Source organism: Triplophysa rosa, linkage group LG2, assembly GCF_024868665.1.
Source record: "Triplophysa rosa linkage group LG2, Trosa_1v2, whole genome shotgun sequence".
Classification (NCBI taxonomy): Eukaryota; Metazoa; Chordata; class Actinopteri; order Cypriniformes; family Nemacheilidae; genus Triplophysa; species Triplophysa rosa.
In genome coordinates this window covers 2,980,261-2,997,171 of record NC_079891.1, presented here as the reverse complement: position 1 = coordinate 2,997,171, position 16,911 = coordinate 2,980,261, and the positions used below count along the sequence as shown (strand labels likewise).

Genomic DNA, 16,911 nt, shown 5'->3' with positions numbered 1-16,911 from the left:
TGACGACATGTTTGTCATGTGTCAGTTGCCCTCGTTCTTTGAAAGGGAGGGGTGGAGTGAGCCATTGGTTGCAATTCGCAACCTTACCACTAGATGCCGCTAAAATCTTCACATTGCTCCTTTAAAGGGGTCATATGACAGGGCTAAAACTAATATTATCGTTTGTTTTAGATGTAATGCAATGTGTATACACGATTTAAGGTTCAAAAACGCTTTACTTTCCACATACCTTGCATGTTTGTATCTCCTCTTTGCCCCGCCTCTCTGAAACACGCTGATTTTTAACAACCAGTTCGTAGTGATTGGTGGAATACTGCTAGCGTGTGATGGAAATGTAACTCCTCTTACCATATTTGGAACATCAGGTTCCTCTTCAATTGTAGTGACAGGTACGCCCACCTTACTTGCGTATACATTTGGGCAGTCTTAGTCAAATCAGACCACCAACTGACGTAGATTTGTGGGGGTGTGGTTACACGAGACGTTTCAGGCTGGTGTGGGCGAGCATTCGCTTTTAGATAGAATGCATCTTTTGTTCCGACACTTTCATTTTTGTAATTTCACGTGTCTAATACATGCATGGGCAACTTATAACACACCAAAGACACAGAAAAACACGTATTCGCGCCATATGACCCCTTTAATACAAATAAAACAACCGTCACAAAATACCAGTTTTGGCATGATTATTCATATTATGTTGATAATGCACATATGATAATATTAGAAATGTACTGATGTATCGGCCAATAATCGGTAGTTTAAAAACGGTCCAATATATCCTGTCAATAAAAAGAGGATAGAAAAATGCAATGAAAATGTTAGGACACATCACGGTATCGGCAGAGATCACTCTGAGTTGGTGGAATTGAGCAATTGGTATTGGTAGAAATTTTGTATCGGCAATAAGTAATATCATAAATAATTAGACACTTATAGACACTTTAACAAAAGTATTTGGCCTCAAGAGCCACAAAGTTTACATTTTTGAATTACAAGTTTTGATTTATTGACCAAAAAACTGAAAATGAAATATAAATCATTCTATTAGATATCACAATAATATTGTTATTGTGAATTATTTTGCCCACTATAAAAATCCGATATTTTGACATAATTCAAAAGGTGCGGGTGGAAAGTGGATTTGTGAAATGATGCAACACACTCCTTTTACACTAAATGTAATGCAACAAAAACATGTTGTTTGTGCTTTTCTCGTGTTCTTCTAAATGTCATTATATGCGCACTTACTGCGCTGTCTTGTTAGCCGAGTGCTCTGTTCTCTCTGGAACGCTCATTAAATTCAGAGTAACTTTATGTGCGCGTTTGTGCTTTGTGCGTGTGTGTATTTGTGAGTCCAGTCGAACGGAACACACATTATGTACAAGAACACGGTGTGGATCGAGAGCGTGAACAACACGGGGAATGTGGTGACACGTGATAAGACCATCAACGTGGAGTTCTCCTGTGCTTACGAACTGGACATAAAGATCTCCCTGGAGACCGTCTTAAAGCCCATGCTCAGGTACACAATAACATGCATTCTGTAACATTTTAAGTTGTATGCTTATTTTTAAAATCCGTATTTTTTTCTCCGAAGTGTGATAAACCTCACCTTGCCTACTCAAGAGGGCAACTTCATCACAAAGATGGCCCTGTACAAAAACTCTTCGTACCGGCAACCGTACCGTGAGGGAGAGGTTGTTCTGAGCACCAGGGATGTTTTGTTCGTGGGGGTGTTTGTGGAAGGAGCCGATGATAAACAGCTTATTCTCATTGTCAACATGTGCTGGGCGACGCCATCTCGATACAGCAGCGATCGCCTCCGTTACATTATCATAGAGAGAGGGTAAGCAAATACTACAGAAAGTCATTTTTCTGTCAGTTTCTCACATGAATTTACGTCACATTGTCATGTTGTTCCAGATGTCCTAACATCAAGGATAACACTATAGGCATGGCGGAGAATGGCGTGTCACTCACCTGTCGCTTTCACATCACCGTCTTTAAGTTCATCGGCGATTATGATGAAGTGCATTTGCACTGCGATGTTACACTGTGCGATTCTGAAACCAACGCCTGCAAAGTGGTGAGAATTCTTACACACATTTATTTTGGGCTTTTTGCCTCTCTATAACCATAGAGACAAGACTCAAGTCAGAAAAAATCACAAAGTGGGACTTTCATTGTTTCTCCTAGATGGGAGTGAGAAAAATGGGCATCAGATGTTTCTGATTTCAGGCGAATCATTTTAGGAGAAACCTCTTTTGCACCTAAATAAAACAATTTCCATAAATTCTCACAGTTTTGAAACAGCATCATCTTTAGAGAAATGTGTGTGTGTGATTGGTACATGATGCAAACTCACGTTTTTTTCCATCTTCATCTCTCCGTCTCTTATCTTTGAGAAGCGTTTCTTTCACATTTGATCATATTCTTCCATTGACAGAATTGCCCTCATAACAAACGCAGTTACGTGGATTACAGTCAGCATAAAGAACAGATCTTGTCAGTGGGACCAATCCGAAGAAGAGGTATTTTTGAGCGTGCGTGTGTGCGTGTGTGTGTGAGTATTTAAGATGGTAATAGGATGTGGGTGTATAATCGGGTGTTTTGTGTATGTGCGCATTAGCAAGGTGATTACAGCCATGTGTGTGTGTGTGTTTTAGATTCAGACTGGTGTGAAGAGGATAATGGTGGATGCGAGCAGATCTGCAGTAGTCAAATAACTGGTGCTGTGTGCAGCTGTGTGACAGGAATGCTGCAGAGAGACGGCAAGAGCTGCAGAGGTGAAACACACGAGCATCTCTGATCATTACTGCTTTAACAAATTGATCAAAAAAGTGTTTCCAAGGGGTAGTAGGTGGGATTATAACACCTAGTTCTATTAAGCGATTCTTTAACAAATTGATCAAAAAAGTGTTTCCAAAAAGTACAGGATTCCCTCTGACTTTCATTGTTTGGACATACTAGCTATTCACCCTTGAACAGATTAGTACAAGCCCCGCCCTAAACGCATATCATTGGCTGAGCCAATGTTGCTATGTTGGGCCATTCAGGCAAACAAAGCGTTGTTAAAATCGCCACGTTTTTTAAGCTCTGGGAGGTCAACTTTAACCAATGGATTACTTGGAATTGTGCCTACATATTAAACCGGGATAGAAGAAAGTCTGTCAAATAATATAATTATATATAAACAATAATACATGTATATATTTGATCTCTTGTATATTATATCTCTTATTTGTTCTCTTGTATGCACTAATTGTTTGATGTGTCTGAAGTTGTTTTATGTGTAACTTTTTGTGCTGCCGTTTTGGCCAGGACTCCCTGGAAGAAGAGATTTACATCTCAATGGGACTATCCTGGTAAAATAACAATAAAATATATATATATATATATATATATCATATGTAACTTGTGATAAAACCAAGGTTATTTTAGTTTACTAAACAATTTTGAAAACGTTCCTGTTCAATGAAATGAAATACAATATTGACCTAAACATTAATAGAAAAAATAAACTTAATGAAAAATACGAACGTTGCCTCAAAAAATAAGTTTAAAGCACTAAAATTATAAAAATAAACAAACTGAACTAAACTAGAACTAAAATAAAAATGTATTAATCTTATATAGCAACATACAAAACATACACCTAAATTGCTAAAACTTTTACTAAAATCTTTTCACTTAAAACCCACCTCCATCCCCTTCTCCATTTTATCTGCTTGTATCTTCGGATCTTTTAATTTAATCCTGTTACGCATCAGGAACTGTTCTGGTTCCCCAGGTGGGGGGATTTGTATTGCTGCGCTCCTGCTATGTCCATGCAAGGCTGCATGGACGGGCAGAGAGTTGCCCAGAACAGTTTCATTCCGCCAAACTAAATATGCTATCGTTAAATAATTGACGACAGTGGTCCCGACAGAAATGAACAAAAACTATAAATCTAAAAATAAAAGCTAATTTAAAATATTAATAAAACTAAATAAAAATGTAATCAAAACTATAATAACTATGGATAAAACTTTAAAAAATAATATTTTAACCTAAATACATGTAGAAATGTGACTGTTGTATTGCTTAAAGGTGAATCTGAACTTGTTTTCTTTGCAGTGTTCGAGGTCTGAAGAAATACAGAGAATCTTTTCTGTTATTTTCATTTTATAAATGCAATTAAAAAAAGTACTTGAAATTTCGGAGAAATATCTTTATCGTTAAAAAATTTGAATTTTACCGGAACCAAACCTATAAATTGTACATTTAGAAAATGTATTATTTATTATTATTCATTATATATTGTAGTAGATTACAGTCATTTTATTAGAACAGTAAAATTTGTAATTAAACCCTCTATTGTGTTCTTTTCTGTATGTATTTTAAATATTTCATACGTTTCCTGTTTTCTGTGTTGTTGTTTTTAAAGTAAAACTAACGAAGCAACTTTGTTAAAAAAATTGAATCAATTTAATTTAATATACAGTACTTTTCACCATTAATTGTAGATAACTCAAGACTAGACATTCATTGATTAACGGTGTCCTTCATCACAAACCCATCATTATACTATTATGTGTGAAGTTGTAATAAATCTCAATATCGTCATCACACACTCCTGTGCACCACAAAAACACATTAAACATCACAGATGTGTCCCTTTTGCTTTTCTGTAACTCAAAACCAAAGTGAGTCATGCATGACACTTCTTTTCTTTCTCCAACAGTCACCAGTACGAGCGCTGACCTTCTACCCCTGGTTGCCCTGGTAGCCGTCGTCAACATTTTACTTCACACGCACACCTTGGTTTTCTTCTCTTAATGCCCAACCAGCAAGGCCAAGGGAGAGTGAGGCGCACACAGACCAACGGGAGGAGAAACGCAACACAGAGCCAATGACGGCACGCGATGACCCGGCAGCCCCGCAGAAAGGACCGCCTTCATCGAAGCCTAAACTGTGATCAATTACAACCAGGCGATCCTTCACCAGGATAGCGCAGACGTTAAACAACAAGCCTCGGTCTAACATGATAAACCCTTCAAACCTGAAAGAACCCAGACGTCAGCTCTTATCTTTGGCGTAACATCTAAACACCAGCAACTGAGTATTTCACAGACACTAATGACAGATTAGATAACGTTTTAATTTTTAGATGATCAATATTCTCGAATCACCAAAATGTGAGAGCACGTGTTGCGAGAATGGATGATGATTCTCAACACCAGTTTGTCTTTTATTTAGTTGATTTGATGAAATGATGAAATGCATACCTTCTCCTGCTCTTATTCTCAATATGCCATTTTCATTCTTATTTAAACCCCTTTTTTTTGCCATATTGAAGTATTGCTGAGATAAGATTGAGTGAATATGTATTGGCACCAACACACAAATGTTCTTAAAGCTTCACTTATTTAAGCTGTATATAATAAACCTTGTTTGATGGATGTGAACATTTTCACCCTGTACTATAAATTCTCAATGTACTGTATGAATCATCTGCGTGGTCATCAACTTTGATGCAGTTTAGCCCGGCAATTATATTTCACCCAAAATTATGTCATGATGTACTGTTTCAAACATATATGACTTTCTTTCATCTACAGAGCATTAAAAAAAGATAGTTTGGAGAACGTTGGTGACCAAACAACACTGGCCCCCATTGACTTCTCAAAATATCTTCTTTTGTGTCATAGACAGGTTTCGAATGACATGATGATAAATAAATGATGACCGAATGTTTATTTTTGGGTGAACTCTCCTCTTAATAGAATGGGCTGTTTCTAATAGTTTGCATTTGAATTTGCTCATGAAATCACACAAATGCATTACAGTGCACAGCCAACACCTAGTAACACAAACAGTCAGCTTTTGGTGACCAAAAACATAATGTCCATATGTTATTGTTTTGTAACGTTTTCTTTTTCTAGGGGTTGTTTGTTTTGTTTTTAATCCGATATGATTTATTTGAGAATAAAGTGAGCAATTCACATCGTTTTTGTGATTCTATTCATAGCGCATTAGTCACTGCTTCTGCAGCAGTGCCTGAGGTAAAGAGAGAGAGCGCGCGCCCGCCTGCCCGCCGCCCGCTCTTGAGGGTTGCTAAGGCGACCGCTTGGGAGGCGGTTCTCTAAATCCCGACTTCGGAAAAGCGTGAATATCCGAGCTGGACTGTGTGCTGGTATGCTGTCACTTCATACCAACGATCGAGCTAACAGTCCCGCGTCCCTTTCTTGCGGTCCTCAGATGAATCTTGAAGATCTTTAGGGAAATATTTTGGTGGTCACTCGAGAGGATGAGCTGGAATTCTTCTGGTAAGGATTTTAAGGGCTCGAGTGTAGGATTAAACGTGACATAACTTGCCCAGATCCGCCTGGTTGTCTTATAACGTTTATATCATTCATGCTATTTAATGAACCACTCGTTTTCAATGGTGGTCTGACATTTTTTTATTCTTTTTTTCTGTAAATTAGGCAGCAAATGCTCTATAGATATTTTGCAGTACCAGTGTGTGTTTGATGGTGTTTATAATTCTCTTACAGTATCAGTGTGTGTTTGATGGTGTTTATAGTTATGTTACAGTATCAGTGTGTGTTTGATGGTGTTTATAGTTATGTTACAGTATCAGTGTGTGTTTGATGGTGTTTATAGTTATGTTACAGTATCAGTGTGTGTTTGATGGTGTTTATAGTTATGTTACAGTATCAGTGTGTGTTTGATGGTGTTTATAGTTATGTTACAGTATCAGTGTGTGTTTGATGGTGTTTATAGTTATGTTACAGTATCAGTGTGTGTTTGATGGTGTTTATAGTTATGTTACAGTATCAGTGTGTGTTTGATGGTGTTTATAGTTATGTTACAGTATCAGTGTGTGTTTGATGGTGTTTATAGTTATGTTACAGTATCAGTGTGTGTTTGATGGTGTTTATAGTTATGTTACAGTATCAGTGTGTGTTTGATGGTGTTTATAGTTATGTTACAGTATCAGTGTGTGTTTGATGGTGTTTATAGTTATGTTACAGTATCAGTGTGTGTTTGATGGTGTTTATAGTTATGTTACAGTATCAGTGTGTGTTTGATGGTGTTTATAGTTATGTTACAGTATCAGTGTGTGTTTGATGGTGTTTATAGTTATGTTACAGTATCAGTGTGTGTTTGATGGTGTTTATAGTTATGTTACAGTATCAGTGTGTGTTTGATGGTGTTTATAGTTATGTTACAGTATCAGTGTGTGTTTGATGGTGTTTATAGTTATGTTACAGTATCAGTGTGTGTTTGATGGTGTTTATAGTTATGTTACAGTATCAGTGTGTGTTTGATGGTGTTTATAGTTATGTTACAGTATCAGTGTGTGTTTGATGGTGTTTATAGTTATGTTACAGTATCAGTGTGTGTTTGATGGTGTTTATAGTTATGTTACAGTATCAGTGTGTGTTTGATGGTGTTTATAGTTATGTTACAGTATCAGTGTGTGTTTGATGGTGTTTATAGTTATGTTACAGTATCAGTGTGTGTTTGATGGTGTTTATAGTTATGTTACAGTATCAGTGTGTGTTTGATGGTGTTTATAGTTATGTTACAGTATCAGTGTGTGTTTGATGGTGTTTATAGTTATGTTACAGTATCAGTGTGTGTTTGATGGTGTTTATAGTTATGTTACAGTATCAGTGTGTGTTTGATGGTGTTTATAGTTATGTTACAGTATCAGTGTGTGTTTGATGGTGTTTATAGTTATGTTACAGTATCAGTGTGTGTTTGATGGTGTTTATAGTTATGTTACAGTATCAGTGTGTGTTTGATGGTGTTTATAGTTATGTTACAGTATCAGTGTGTGTTTGATGGTGTTTATAGTTATGTTACAGTATCAGTGTGTGTTTGATGGTGTTTATATTTATGTTACAGTATCAGTGTGTGTTTGATGGTGTTTATAGTTATGTTACAGTATCAGTGTGTGTTTGATGGTGTTTATAATTCTCTTACAGTATCAGTGTGTGTTTGAATGTGTTTATGTTACAGTATCAGTGTGTGTTTGATGGTGTTTATAGTTATCTCACAGAACCAGTGTGTGTCTGGTGTTTATAGTTATCTTACAGAACCAGTGTGTGTTTAATGTTTAATGCAGTGTTTATTGTTATATTTCAATGCTAGGTTGTGTTTAATGCAGATTTGTTACAGTACCAGTGTGTTTTATGGTGTTTATTGTTATGTTACAGTGACAATGTGTGCTTGATGGTGTTTACAGTTCTCTTACAGTAACAGTGTGTGTTTGATGCAGACATGTTACAGTACTAGTATGTGTTTGACACAGTGTTTTTGTAACTGCTGTATGTTACACTAACAGTGTCTGTTGGAACACACAGTGAGGTTGCTTTAATAGGCAACAGTCCATTATTAAATTACTTTTTAGTTTTTTTATGAACTTAACCATACTATAAAAACCTGTACCTTTTTACAGCCAAAAAGTAGCAAAACGTCCATGGTTAAACAGTGTTTATTTATCATTTATGGCATTAATTGAGTCTCATGAGTGTCGGTGCACATGCTTACATGCTAAATGACTAAATGGCTTACATTAACTCAAGCATACTCACGTCCTTCTTCCACACAACTGATACTGTAAGATGAGACAATGCCATTTATCGTTTGTCTTCGCGTAGCTTCTGTGTTTAAGCAAGACGTAAATTCTCCTTTGTTTTAATCATGCTATAGTTTACAGTTCCATTATCTCTTCCTTGCGTCTAACTTGTCTTCTTTTCATCTTGGTCATGTCTCCAGTCTACTCCCCCTCAAAATACACCACCGGCTCCACTCTCCTAAGCCCTTACAGTTCCTACAACCCCTACGACCGCACCCTGGGATACATCGTCCGTGGTCAGCCCCAGCATTCCAGGTATGCACCTTCTACCTCTCGCTACCTTACACCCGGCCCTTGCCTCGACCGAGGTTTCCCATTCTTCCCTCAAGAGCCTGAACGAGGTCGACCTGCACCCCATTCAGACCCCCACATCACCCGTCGGAGCGAAAGTTCCAGTCGGATGCAGGTTAAAGGGCCGGTTCTCCGGATGAATGGGTTGAGGGGACGCTCACCTTCGAGGACCGGGTACACATGCACGTCTGCACTGTCGAGGCAGCGCAGATCAGTGAGTCAGTCAGATCTGATGCAAGAACTGTCCACACTGGCGATCTGTGATGCTGGAGCAGGAGAGAGAGGAGTCTACACAGTCAAAGAATGTCTAATTGGGAGACGGACTGAGTACTCAGGGCCTCTTTACTGGAGCTCGGAGGTGAGTTACATTCACTTATACTCTCATAATAAACATCTTGAAATTTACATCTTTTTCTCGTGCTGAAGAGAACATTGGAAAAACTCACTGAACTTCACAACAACGCAAACAACTTGTTATCTCAAAACCATATTGCATATCACGCTACAAAAAATGAATTGCTCGCTTAGTATTTTATCTTGTGTTCTAATATAAATGTCTAGTACAAATAAACATTCTTAAATCAATATATGTTTAGCAAACAATATTAAGTCTTGTTTTCTAAAAAAGAAAATGAAGAAAATGCATTAAACAAGACAAATGATCTGCCAATGGGGTAAGAAAAATAATTATTTTTCTCTTGTTTTCTGTATGAACTGAGTTTATTTTTCTTACCCATTGGCTAATATTTTTTCTTATTTAACCCGTTAATTTTGATACATTGGTCAGAAACCACATGCATTACAAGTAAATGTATCTGTAGATTTTGAAACTTGCAGTAATGACCACTTTTTTAACCGATCGTGCCAGTGCTGATCATCTCAAAATAATCAGTTTTACTAGGTCAGTCTTGTATGTATATAATAACAGTTCATAATACAATACATTTAAATGGTGAAATTTTCCATTATGTCATACAGTTTAGATGTTTATGTTTATTATTCAGAAATGCTTTGTGACACAACATTACATTTATGGACCACACTTGGACTGTGTAAAGCACTTGAAGTGCAATTTCATGAGCTTGTAGTTTGACACTCTCGCACCTTCACTTCACACACTCATGCAGGCACACTTGAGGATAAATTAGACTCATCAACACCACACTGGCCACACTTTATTCCGGGTGGGCTGTGTGCTAGTACACACAGAGACACACTGCTGCTTTCAAGCACACGCTTTAAATGTATCAGTGGTTGCTGTACAATAGGTGCATCATGTTTTGTATATTTATTCCTTAAGCCTTTGGGGATTTTGTTCAACCGGACTGAAATAATACTAATAATACTGAAAAAAATTCTGTTGAGCAGCTGTGCATTTTTTGTCCTGTAGTACACAAGTTTACTCACTAGAGTGCGCTGTTGTCGCCTCTTTAGTACAGAGTACTGTTGTACACTGCAGTATAAATAAAAGAAGTATATTTCTTTGGTAACGATTCAGTTTAAGAAATATGTATGAAACACATATTTCTTTATGTGCACACGCATACCATAGATTTGAAAGTGTCATTGATACTAAAGAATGAATCGTTTCATGACGTCAAAAAAGATTGAGAAACAAATTGTATCCGTTTCATCACTTTGAGAGCAAAAAAGTATTTTTATGTTCTCTAAGTGTGTGTATTAGTTTGAATTAGTTTGTATTACTTCACACAGAAATTATTTCATTGTTTACTCACCTCATGTCAATCCAGACCTGTACGACTTTTTTCTATAGAACACAAATATTTTGAAGAACGTCGACAACAAAACAACACTGGGCTCCGTTGACAAGACATTTCTCAACATGAGTGATTTCTGTAAAAAAGATATTTTTGTGTTCTACAGACACATAGGTTCACAACCGCATGAGGGTGAATAAACAATGACATCATTTTTATTATTAGGTGAACTGTCCCTTTGAAGTGTGATACTTTTTAAGCAGAAAAAAAGGTTAGAGGCCCTTTTAATAAGTGACCTGTTATCTTTTACACCTGAGCGTGCATCATTATTGAAGCCATTGCCTGGACATGTCCATACTGTATATGCGACAACTGATCCGAGATCAGGTTTTACAATCTCTATCGCACCATAAACCACTTCAGATTATTACAGATTTCATGTACTTGCCTCAGATTATTCATTTATGAGCTGACATTGAGCCAGATTGATTGTTCGTGGATTGCTTTGACATTACAGGGACATGAGGTCTGTACTGTGCTGAATCCAATGGCTTCTTCATGGTAACACCTCCGTATATCAGTACAATTTCATGTTGTAGTTTGGACTTTGTCATTGTTGGCTCTATAGTGTATCGTCAGCCAAATCAGGGTGTTATAAAAAAAGTGCAATACCAGGTGTTGTACCGCTAAAACTATGATTTAAGCTCGTTTTCATTCCGCTTCTCCTCCTGTCCAAACAGTGTGTTACGACCAGATGCTTTGAAAGTGAATCTCGTCATTTTTCATGCATTATTTCAACATCAAGAGAGGTCATTGTGGCCGGACGGATGTTTTTATTTCTTTTTCTTCATCTGCATTCCACTCCGTGTGGTTTTAGGAAAGGCCGGGAAAGAGAGGCCTTTGATTTTCTTTTGATGGTGTGGTCTGTGTCAATCTCGCTGTGCTGACAGATGTGATTTTTAGCTTGTCTTTTGTGCGTAGGTTACATAAGCAGGTTTCATATTCAGGTCCGATGTTATTGTGTTAAGAGTTCAAGCGTAAATGAAAGATACGATTAGTGTACAACATCTTATAACATTAGTTGCGTTTTCATTGTTTTAATGTGAAGTCTTCATTGATGTCAGTTTTTGTGTCTTTATTGCACATTAGATCTGAGGTGTTCTACCTTCACATGTGCAGTTCTGAATGTTCTGTAACTTTCGTAAAGTTGCGCATTATGTTTTTGACACATAGTTTCCTAACAATGCAGTCAGACTGAAGTCAGAAGTCTTGCTATGACAGAAACCTTCATTGTGAGTCATTCTCGATTGATGGGTCGTGACCCAAAAGTATGCTGATTGAAAATATAATCGTGTATAAACAATTAGGAATATTATCGGCCATATCTGTATTTTTATGTTATCCCGATAATAAAATCAGGCCGATATAGTAAAGCTGATCAATTATGAATCATGTCCTCTGGTTGAACCACTTCAGTTAAAATACAGTACAGTGCTGGAAGAACATCTATAATTTGTTTATTAAGTAAACATTATACCAGAAAAGTTATAAAGTTCAAGAATCTTTACCTAGTGTAAAGTAGGCTTGGTACATGAATTTTGACATTTTTAAATAAAAGCAGTTGTCCACTTTTCGTCTTTTGTTTCATGCTTAGAAAAATGTATATAAAAATGTATAATTTAAAATAATTGGTAATTGGCTTCCAACTTTAAAGAATGATCAGTTATCGCTATCGGACAAAATTTACATATCGGTGCATCCCTACAAACAATAAATATAAAAACTAAAGTTTGACTAAAGTATTTTGCAGTTTCTGGTGCATTTCTGGTGCATTTTTTAAGATGAAAAGCCACTCGATGTTCAGTGTAAGGTCTGTGTCCTGAAGTACAGAAACAGAAAGCAAGAGAATCAGAGATAAAGAGCGTGAGAGAAAGGGAGTGTGTGTTAAAGTAAAACATCATTGTTGTGTCATTGGGAGAGTCACATACCTTCTCCCACGGCATGTGCTTTCAGCATACAGTATGTGTTTGTACAAACCCACATTTAGATACACTCCTATTCAAGTGAAGAAACGCACAACAATATGCCTACTTCTGTGGTTTGTGTCGCATTGAATTTGCATGGGAACCCGTCCTCTGTCCTGCACATGCGAATCACCTCCTGGGATCCGTGCCGAGATCTCACCATGACAACCAAACATGTCTGCACAAGTCACCAGAATGACTCAACTCTGCATGCAAGCTTATTAAAAGGCCTGTTAGTAGTTTATAACAGCGAATGTGAAGTTGTTGCTTGGGTGTTGCTATGAATGCAGCGGACAGACTCTCGCGTGGCAAGAACATTGATCTTTGTCCTGCCTACGATGATCTGGACGGGTGGATCTGCCGAAAGCTGTCAAGAACATGGCCGGGTTGTATTTCAATAATGAAAATAACAAATCAGAATTGTTATTTCTCTTTATAATACATTTGTATGTTATGAAAATGAAAATTCGTCCATTGTTTACTCACCCTCGTGCCTTTCCAAACCTGTATGACGTTTCTTATATGACTTATATGATATATGGGTAACCCATCACTTAAAATGGAGAGCTAGACTTTTTCTCAAATCTCCTGGATGTCATACTTTTATTTTATTTCGATTGATTTGATTGCTTTTAGATATAAATGTAGTCTTCTTTTCCCAAACTATATGAAAATGCTACTGATTTCACTTTTTTAACGAAGGCTTGTTTATACAGTCTTGCTGTTTAATGTTTGAGAGAGTTTCTGTTAAATGCTCGATTCACCTCATATGACAACAAGTGTTTGAGTTTTGAGATTCTCAGTTTGGCTGGTTTGCGTCTTTTGGACTTTTCAGTATCGCTTACTTATTTAATCTCACATACTGTATTTCTCCTTAAAGCTTAAAGGGATAGTTCACCCAAAAGTGAAAATTCTGTCACCATTTACTTGTATAAATTACTTTGTTCTGATGAACACAATTTTAGCCATGTTCAGTTCTGGGGCACCATTGACTACCATAGTAGAAAAAAAGATATTATATATAATACAATACTGTATACATTTTTCATGTTCTGTTAATCACAAAAGAAGATACAGTATTTTAAAGAATGTAGGAAAGCAAACAGTTCTGGGGCACTTTTGACTACCTTTGTCATATTTCTTACTATGGTTCTCAATGGTGGCCGAGAACTGAAAATTGCTAACATTCTTCCATATATCTCCCTTTGTGTTCAGCAGAACAAAATATTTTGTACAGGTTTGAAACCATAGATATAAATAACTAGATGCCGCATTCAAGCGCTCCAGGCACGTAGACGTGTCCGCCATCTTGGAACGGTCCACTGACGTCACTCACAGTTGACTAGAATGCCCCAACACTGCTGCGCAGCCATGGCTGTGAAAACCACAGGGATTTAAATTCCTGAAAATGGGATAACCTTTCGTTGCTGTCATGTGGTAGTGCAGTAGATATAATGTTTGAGTTTACACATCAATAAATATGTTTTCATAATCATACACAGTCAGCTTGATTTTGAATGTTAACGGACCGGCTCGCACCGTTCCAATATGGCGGACGACCTACGTATAGCGGCCCATAGGAACAGATACTAATGCGGCAAGTTTTGGCGTAACACTTATGCTATATAATAACATTTGTGTTTTTTATTTCTCCTATTTAGAAAACATCTGAGAATAGATGATAGCTTAACGAAACATGACTGGGATTTCCATTATGTAACACTGTTATCAGTAAAAGGCTCTAGGCTAAAATGTTGTACTACTTGTTACACAGAACTCAGAATGTCAGTGACCCATTACTTCCTCTAAACTTTCTTACCCGTGTCCATATATGAGAGTCTCACTTCTGGATGCACTGTCATGTGGAGTTAATTTTGTTGGCTATTTGATTGGCATTTAAGTAGAACTATGGTTATGAGATTAGCAAATGTTAATTTTTCAAAAGGTTTCGATTAGCAAATGCTTTTAAATTTGACACATTTACAATGTAAGGGAGGATAAAGCTGTAAAGGCCATGCCTAAATGACACATATACAGTCTCAGATAAGATGGTTTATTGCACAGCAAGAGCAACTTTGCACTTTCATCTAAATTAGCGTCAAGGCCGATTGGTTGATTCGGGCCTGCAGTAAGAACAGGTCTGGGGCCAGCTGTGTACTTGACTGAGAACGAGCCATTTGAAGTGACAGTCCGAGACTTCCTCCGATAGATTCCAGAGACAATATGACTTCACGCGAGCTGAGGGAGACCATGGCTTCAATCACGTAGGCCTACCTTATGTCCAAAATACAAATGCACAGGGTTATGGAGACATCCACCAACTGGAGAAATCACTGTTGCCGTGGAAATGAAAACCACAGAAAAAATCTCATCCATGACCGCCTGGTCCCTTGAAGTGCCGCTGATGATGCCGAAAAAGTGGGTGGTCCTCAACATCAGTCAATTCTGCAGGGCTCATTTACAACAACTTATCAATTCATCTAATTGACTTTAATATCTGAGAATCCAATTTCGATTCAGAGAACAAACGTTGTATGATTTAGTCTCCGTAAGGCTCTGATTGGCTCATCTGAAGGTTTGTGATGATGAGAAAGTCAGGAGACTTGGAGATCATGTGATGAGGACTTCAAGATCTCTTTCACATTCCTGGGAATCCAATATCTCTGTGTAACCGCATACTCACCAGATTCCTCACGTGCCGTGTGTTTGCATGCCGCTTCTTCCGAGCGTGTGTGATTTTTCTTGTGTCGATCGTCTGGTCGCATGAGTTGAGCAAGAGCTCCAGATGAACCTTCTTCCTATTGTGTGGTGTTTGAGGAATCCTGGAGATTCTGGCCTGCATGCAAATACATTCTGCGTAATTCGCTTTTAGTGCAGAAAACGAAGGAAACTGCAGATATCATGTGAGCCAGTTACCTCTTGACCCCAGCTCATGATATCAGGATAGATTGGTATGTACTGTACGTGTCTAACTTCAGGCCACGCTTCACAAACACTTTCAGTTTGCCACTACATGTTCTATACCTCCTGAGTGAACAAACACCTAATGGATTAATGAGTCCCATTGATTACACGCTTGCTCTGAGTCAGCACACAAGTGTCTTAAAGATTCAGGGAATATCCTTCAATTCCTTCCTTTTCTTTGAAAAGCAACATGTTAGCCGTGATTGCATGATGGTTCATTTGACCAAGGACCTAATTTGATCACCTCCCTGATCTGTAATGTATAAAAAACACCTGCTTGGTTTTTCTAGGAACGTCAGATATGGTTATGCAACCACGCCATCTCATATTGCTTTGATAACATCAGCATTCGACCTGTTACCAACCTGATGTCTCTGTTGTGTCTCACCTTTCATTTTTGATTAATGGTGTGATTTGCTTATTTTTAGTTCTCAGGGTGCACTGACTGGGTGCTTGTGGTTATAAGAGCGGATGTAACTAAGGTCGGGGAAAGTCACAAATCAAGAAATGATGGGTGGGATACACTCAAACTGTGTTTTGCCCTACAATGTGGTGAAACACACCCCAGCACACACACACATGCTGCGGAAGGCATGGCAATGATATAACGCCCAGAGAGAATAGAGGAAACATCAGGGACATGGGACAGACAACAAGTGCTGTTGCCAGAGTTACCTAATGGCAAGCTCACACTACGTGATTTTTGGCTGGATTATTCTGTCCCGGACAGATTTCCAAGGTCTGCGACAAAACACTCTGATCGCGACCAAATCGGTGTTCGTTTCTGTCGCTGAAGCTCGTTAAGTATAATCAGGTCAGCAACGGGATCCGGACCTATCTCGAGCCATCCCAGACTCTACGAAATTTTCAAACCTGCTTGATATTATCGCCAAGTGATCTCGTTGTGTGTGACAGTGGATCTAATCCAGCCAATCACAGCGCAGAAGGTTTGCGTCAAATTGTTGCTTGGTGGTGCGTAACATTACAGAGCGTGTTAAATGGCTGGTATAACAGACATAGAGCTATTTTAAGTAAGGAATAATTGACGACGGGCCGTTCAATTATTCGAAAGTTAATGCACAACCCGAGGTGGTAATGCGGCCACGACGTGAAGCGAACTTTCGAATAATTGAATGGACCGGAGTCATAACTAACCCTAACCCTAACCGCCATCAAACTAGAAGTTAGCGCGATGTGGGAGGTGTTTTCGCTGTTGGTATTGTTGTTAGTGCACTTTGTCTGCGTTGTGTAGTGTGCGTGCTGCTACAACAAGAAGATGAAG

The 16,911-nt window shown here is 38.0% G+C and overlaps 2 protein-coding genes across 2 annotated transcripts in view; both read left to right on the top strand.

Annotated features, from left to right (window-relative positions):
- tecta (tectorin alpha) overlaps positions 1–5,980 on the top strand; it is a 34,854-nt gene extending 28,874 nt beyond the window's left edge. The window contains exons 21-26 of the mRNA XM_057320795.1: positions 1,362–1,525; positions 1,601–1,849; positions 1,927–2,089; positions 2,450–2,534; positions 2,670–2,789; positions 4,727–5,980. Of these exons, the coding sequence (XP_057176778.1) occupies positions 1,362–1,525; positions 1,601–1,849; positions 1,927–2,089; positions 2,450–2,534; positions 2,670–2,789; positions 4,727–4,821 (876 nt within the window). The 3' untranslated portion in view covers positions 4,822–5,980. The remainder of the gene's footprint in view (positions 1–1,361; positions 1,526–1,600; positions 1,850–1,926; positions 2,090–2,449; positions 2,535–2,669; positions 2,790–4,726) is intronic.
- Positions 5,981–6,178: 198 nt separating this feature from the next.
- usp2b (ubiquitin specific peptidase 2b) overlaps positions 6,179–16,911 on the top strand; it is a 31,866-nt gene continuing 21,133 nt past the window's right edge. The window contains exons 1-2 of the mRNA XM_057322061.1: positions 6,179–6,311; positions 8,773–9,281. Coding sequence (XP_057178044.1) covers positions 6,293–6,311; positions 8,773–9,281 — 528 coding nt within the window. The 5' untranslated portion in view covers positions 6,179–6,292. The remainder of the gene's footprint in view (positions 6,312–8,772; positions 9,282–16,911) is intronic.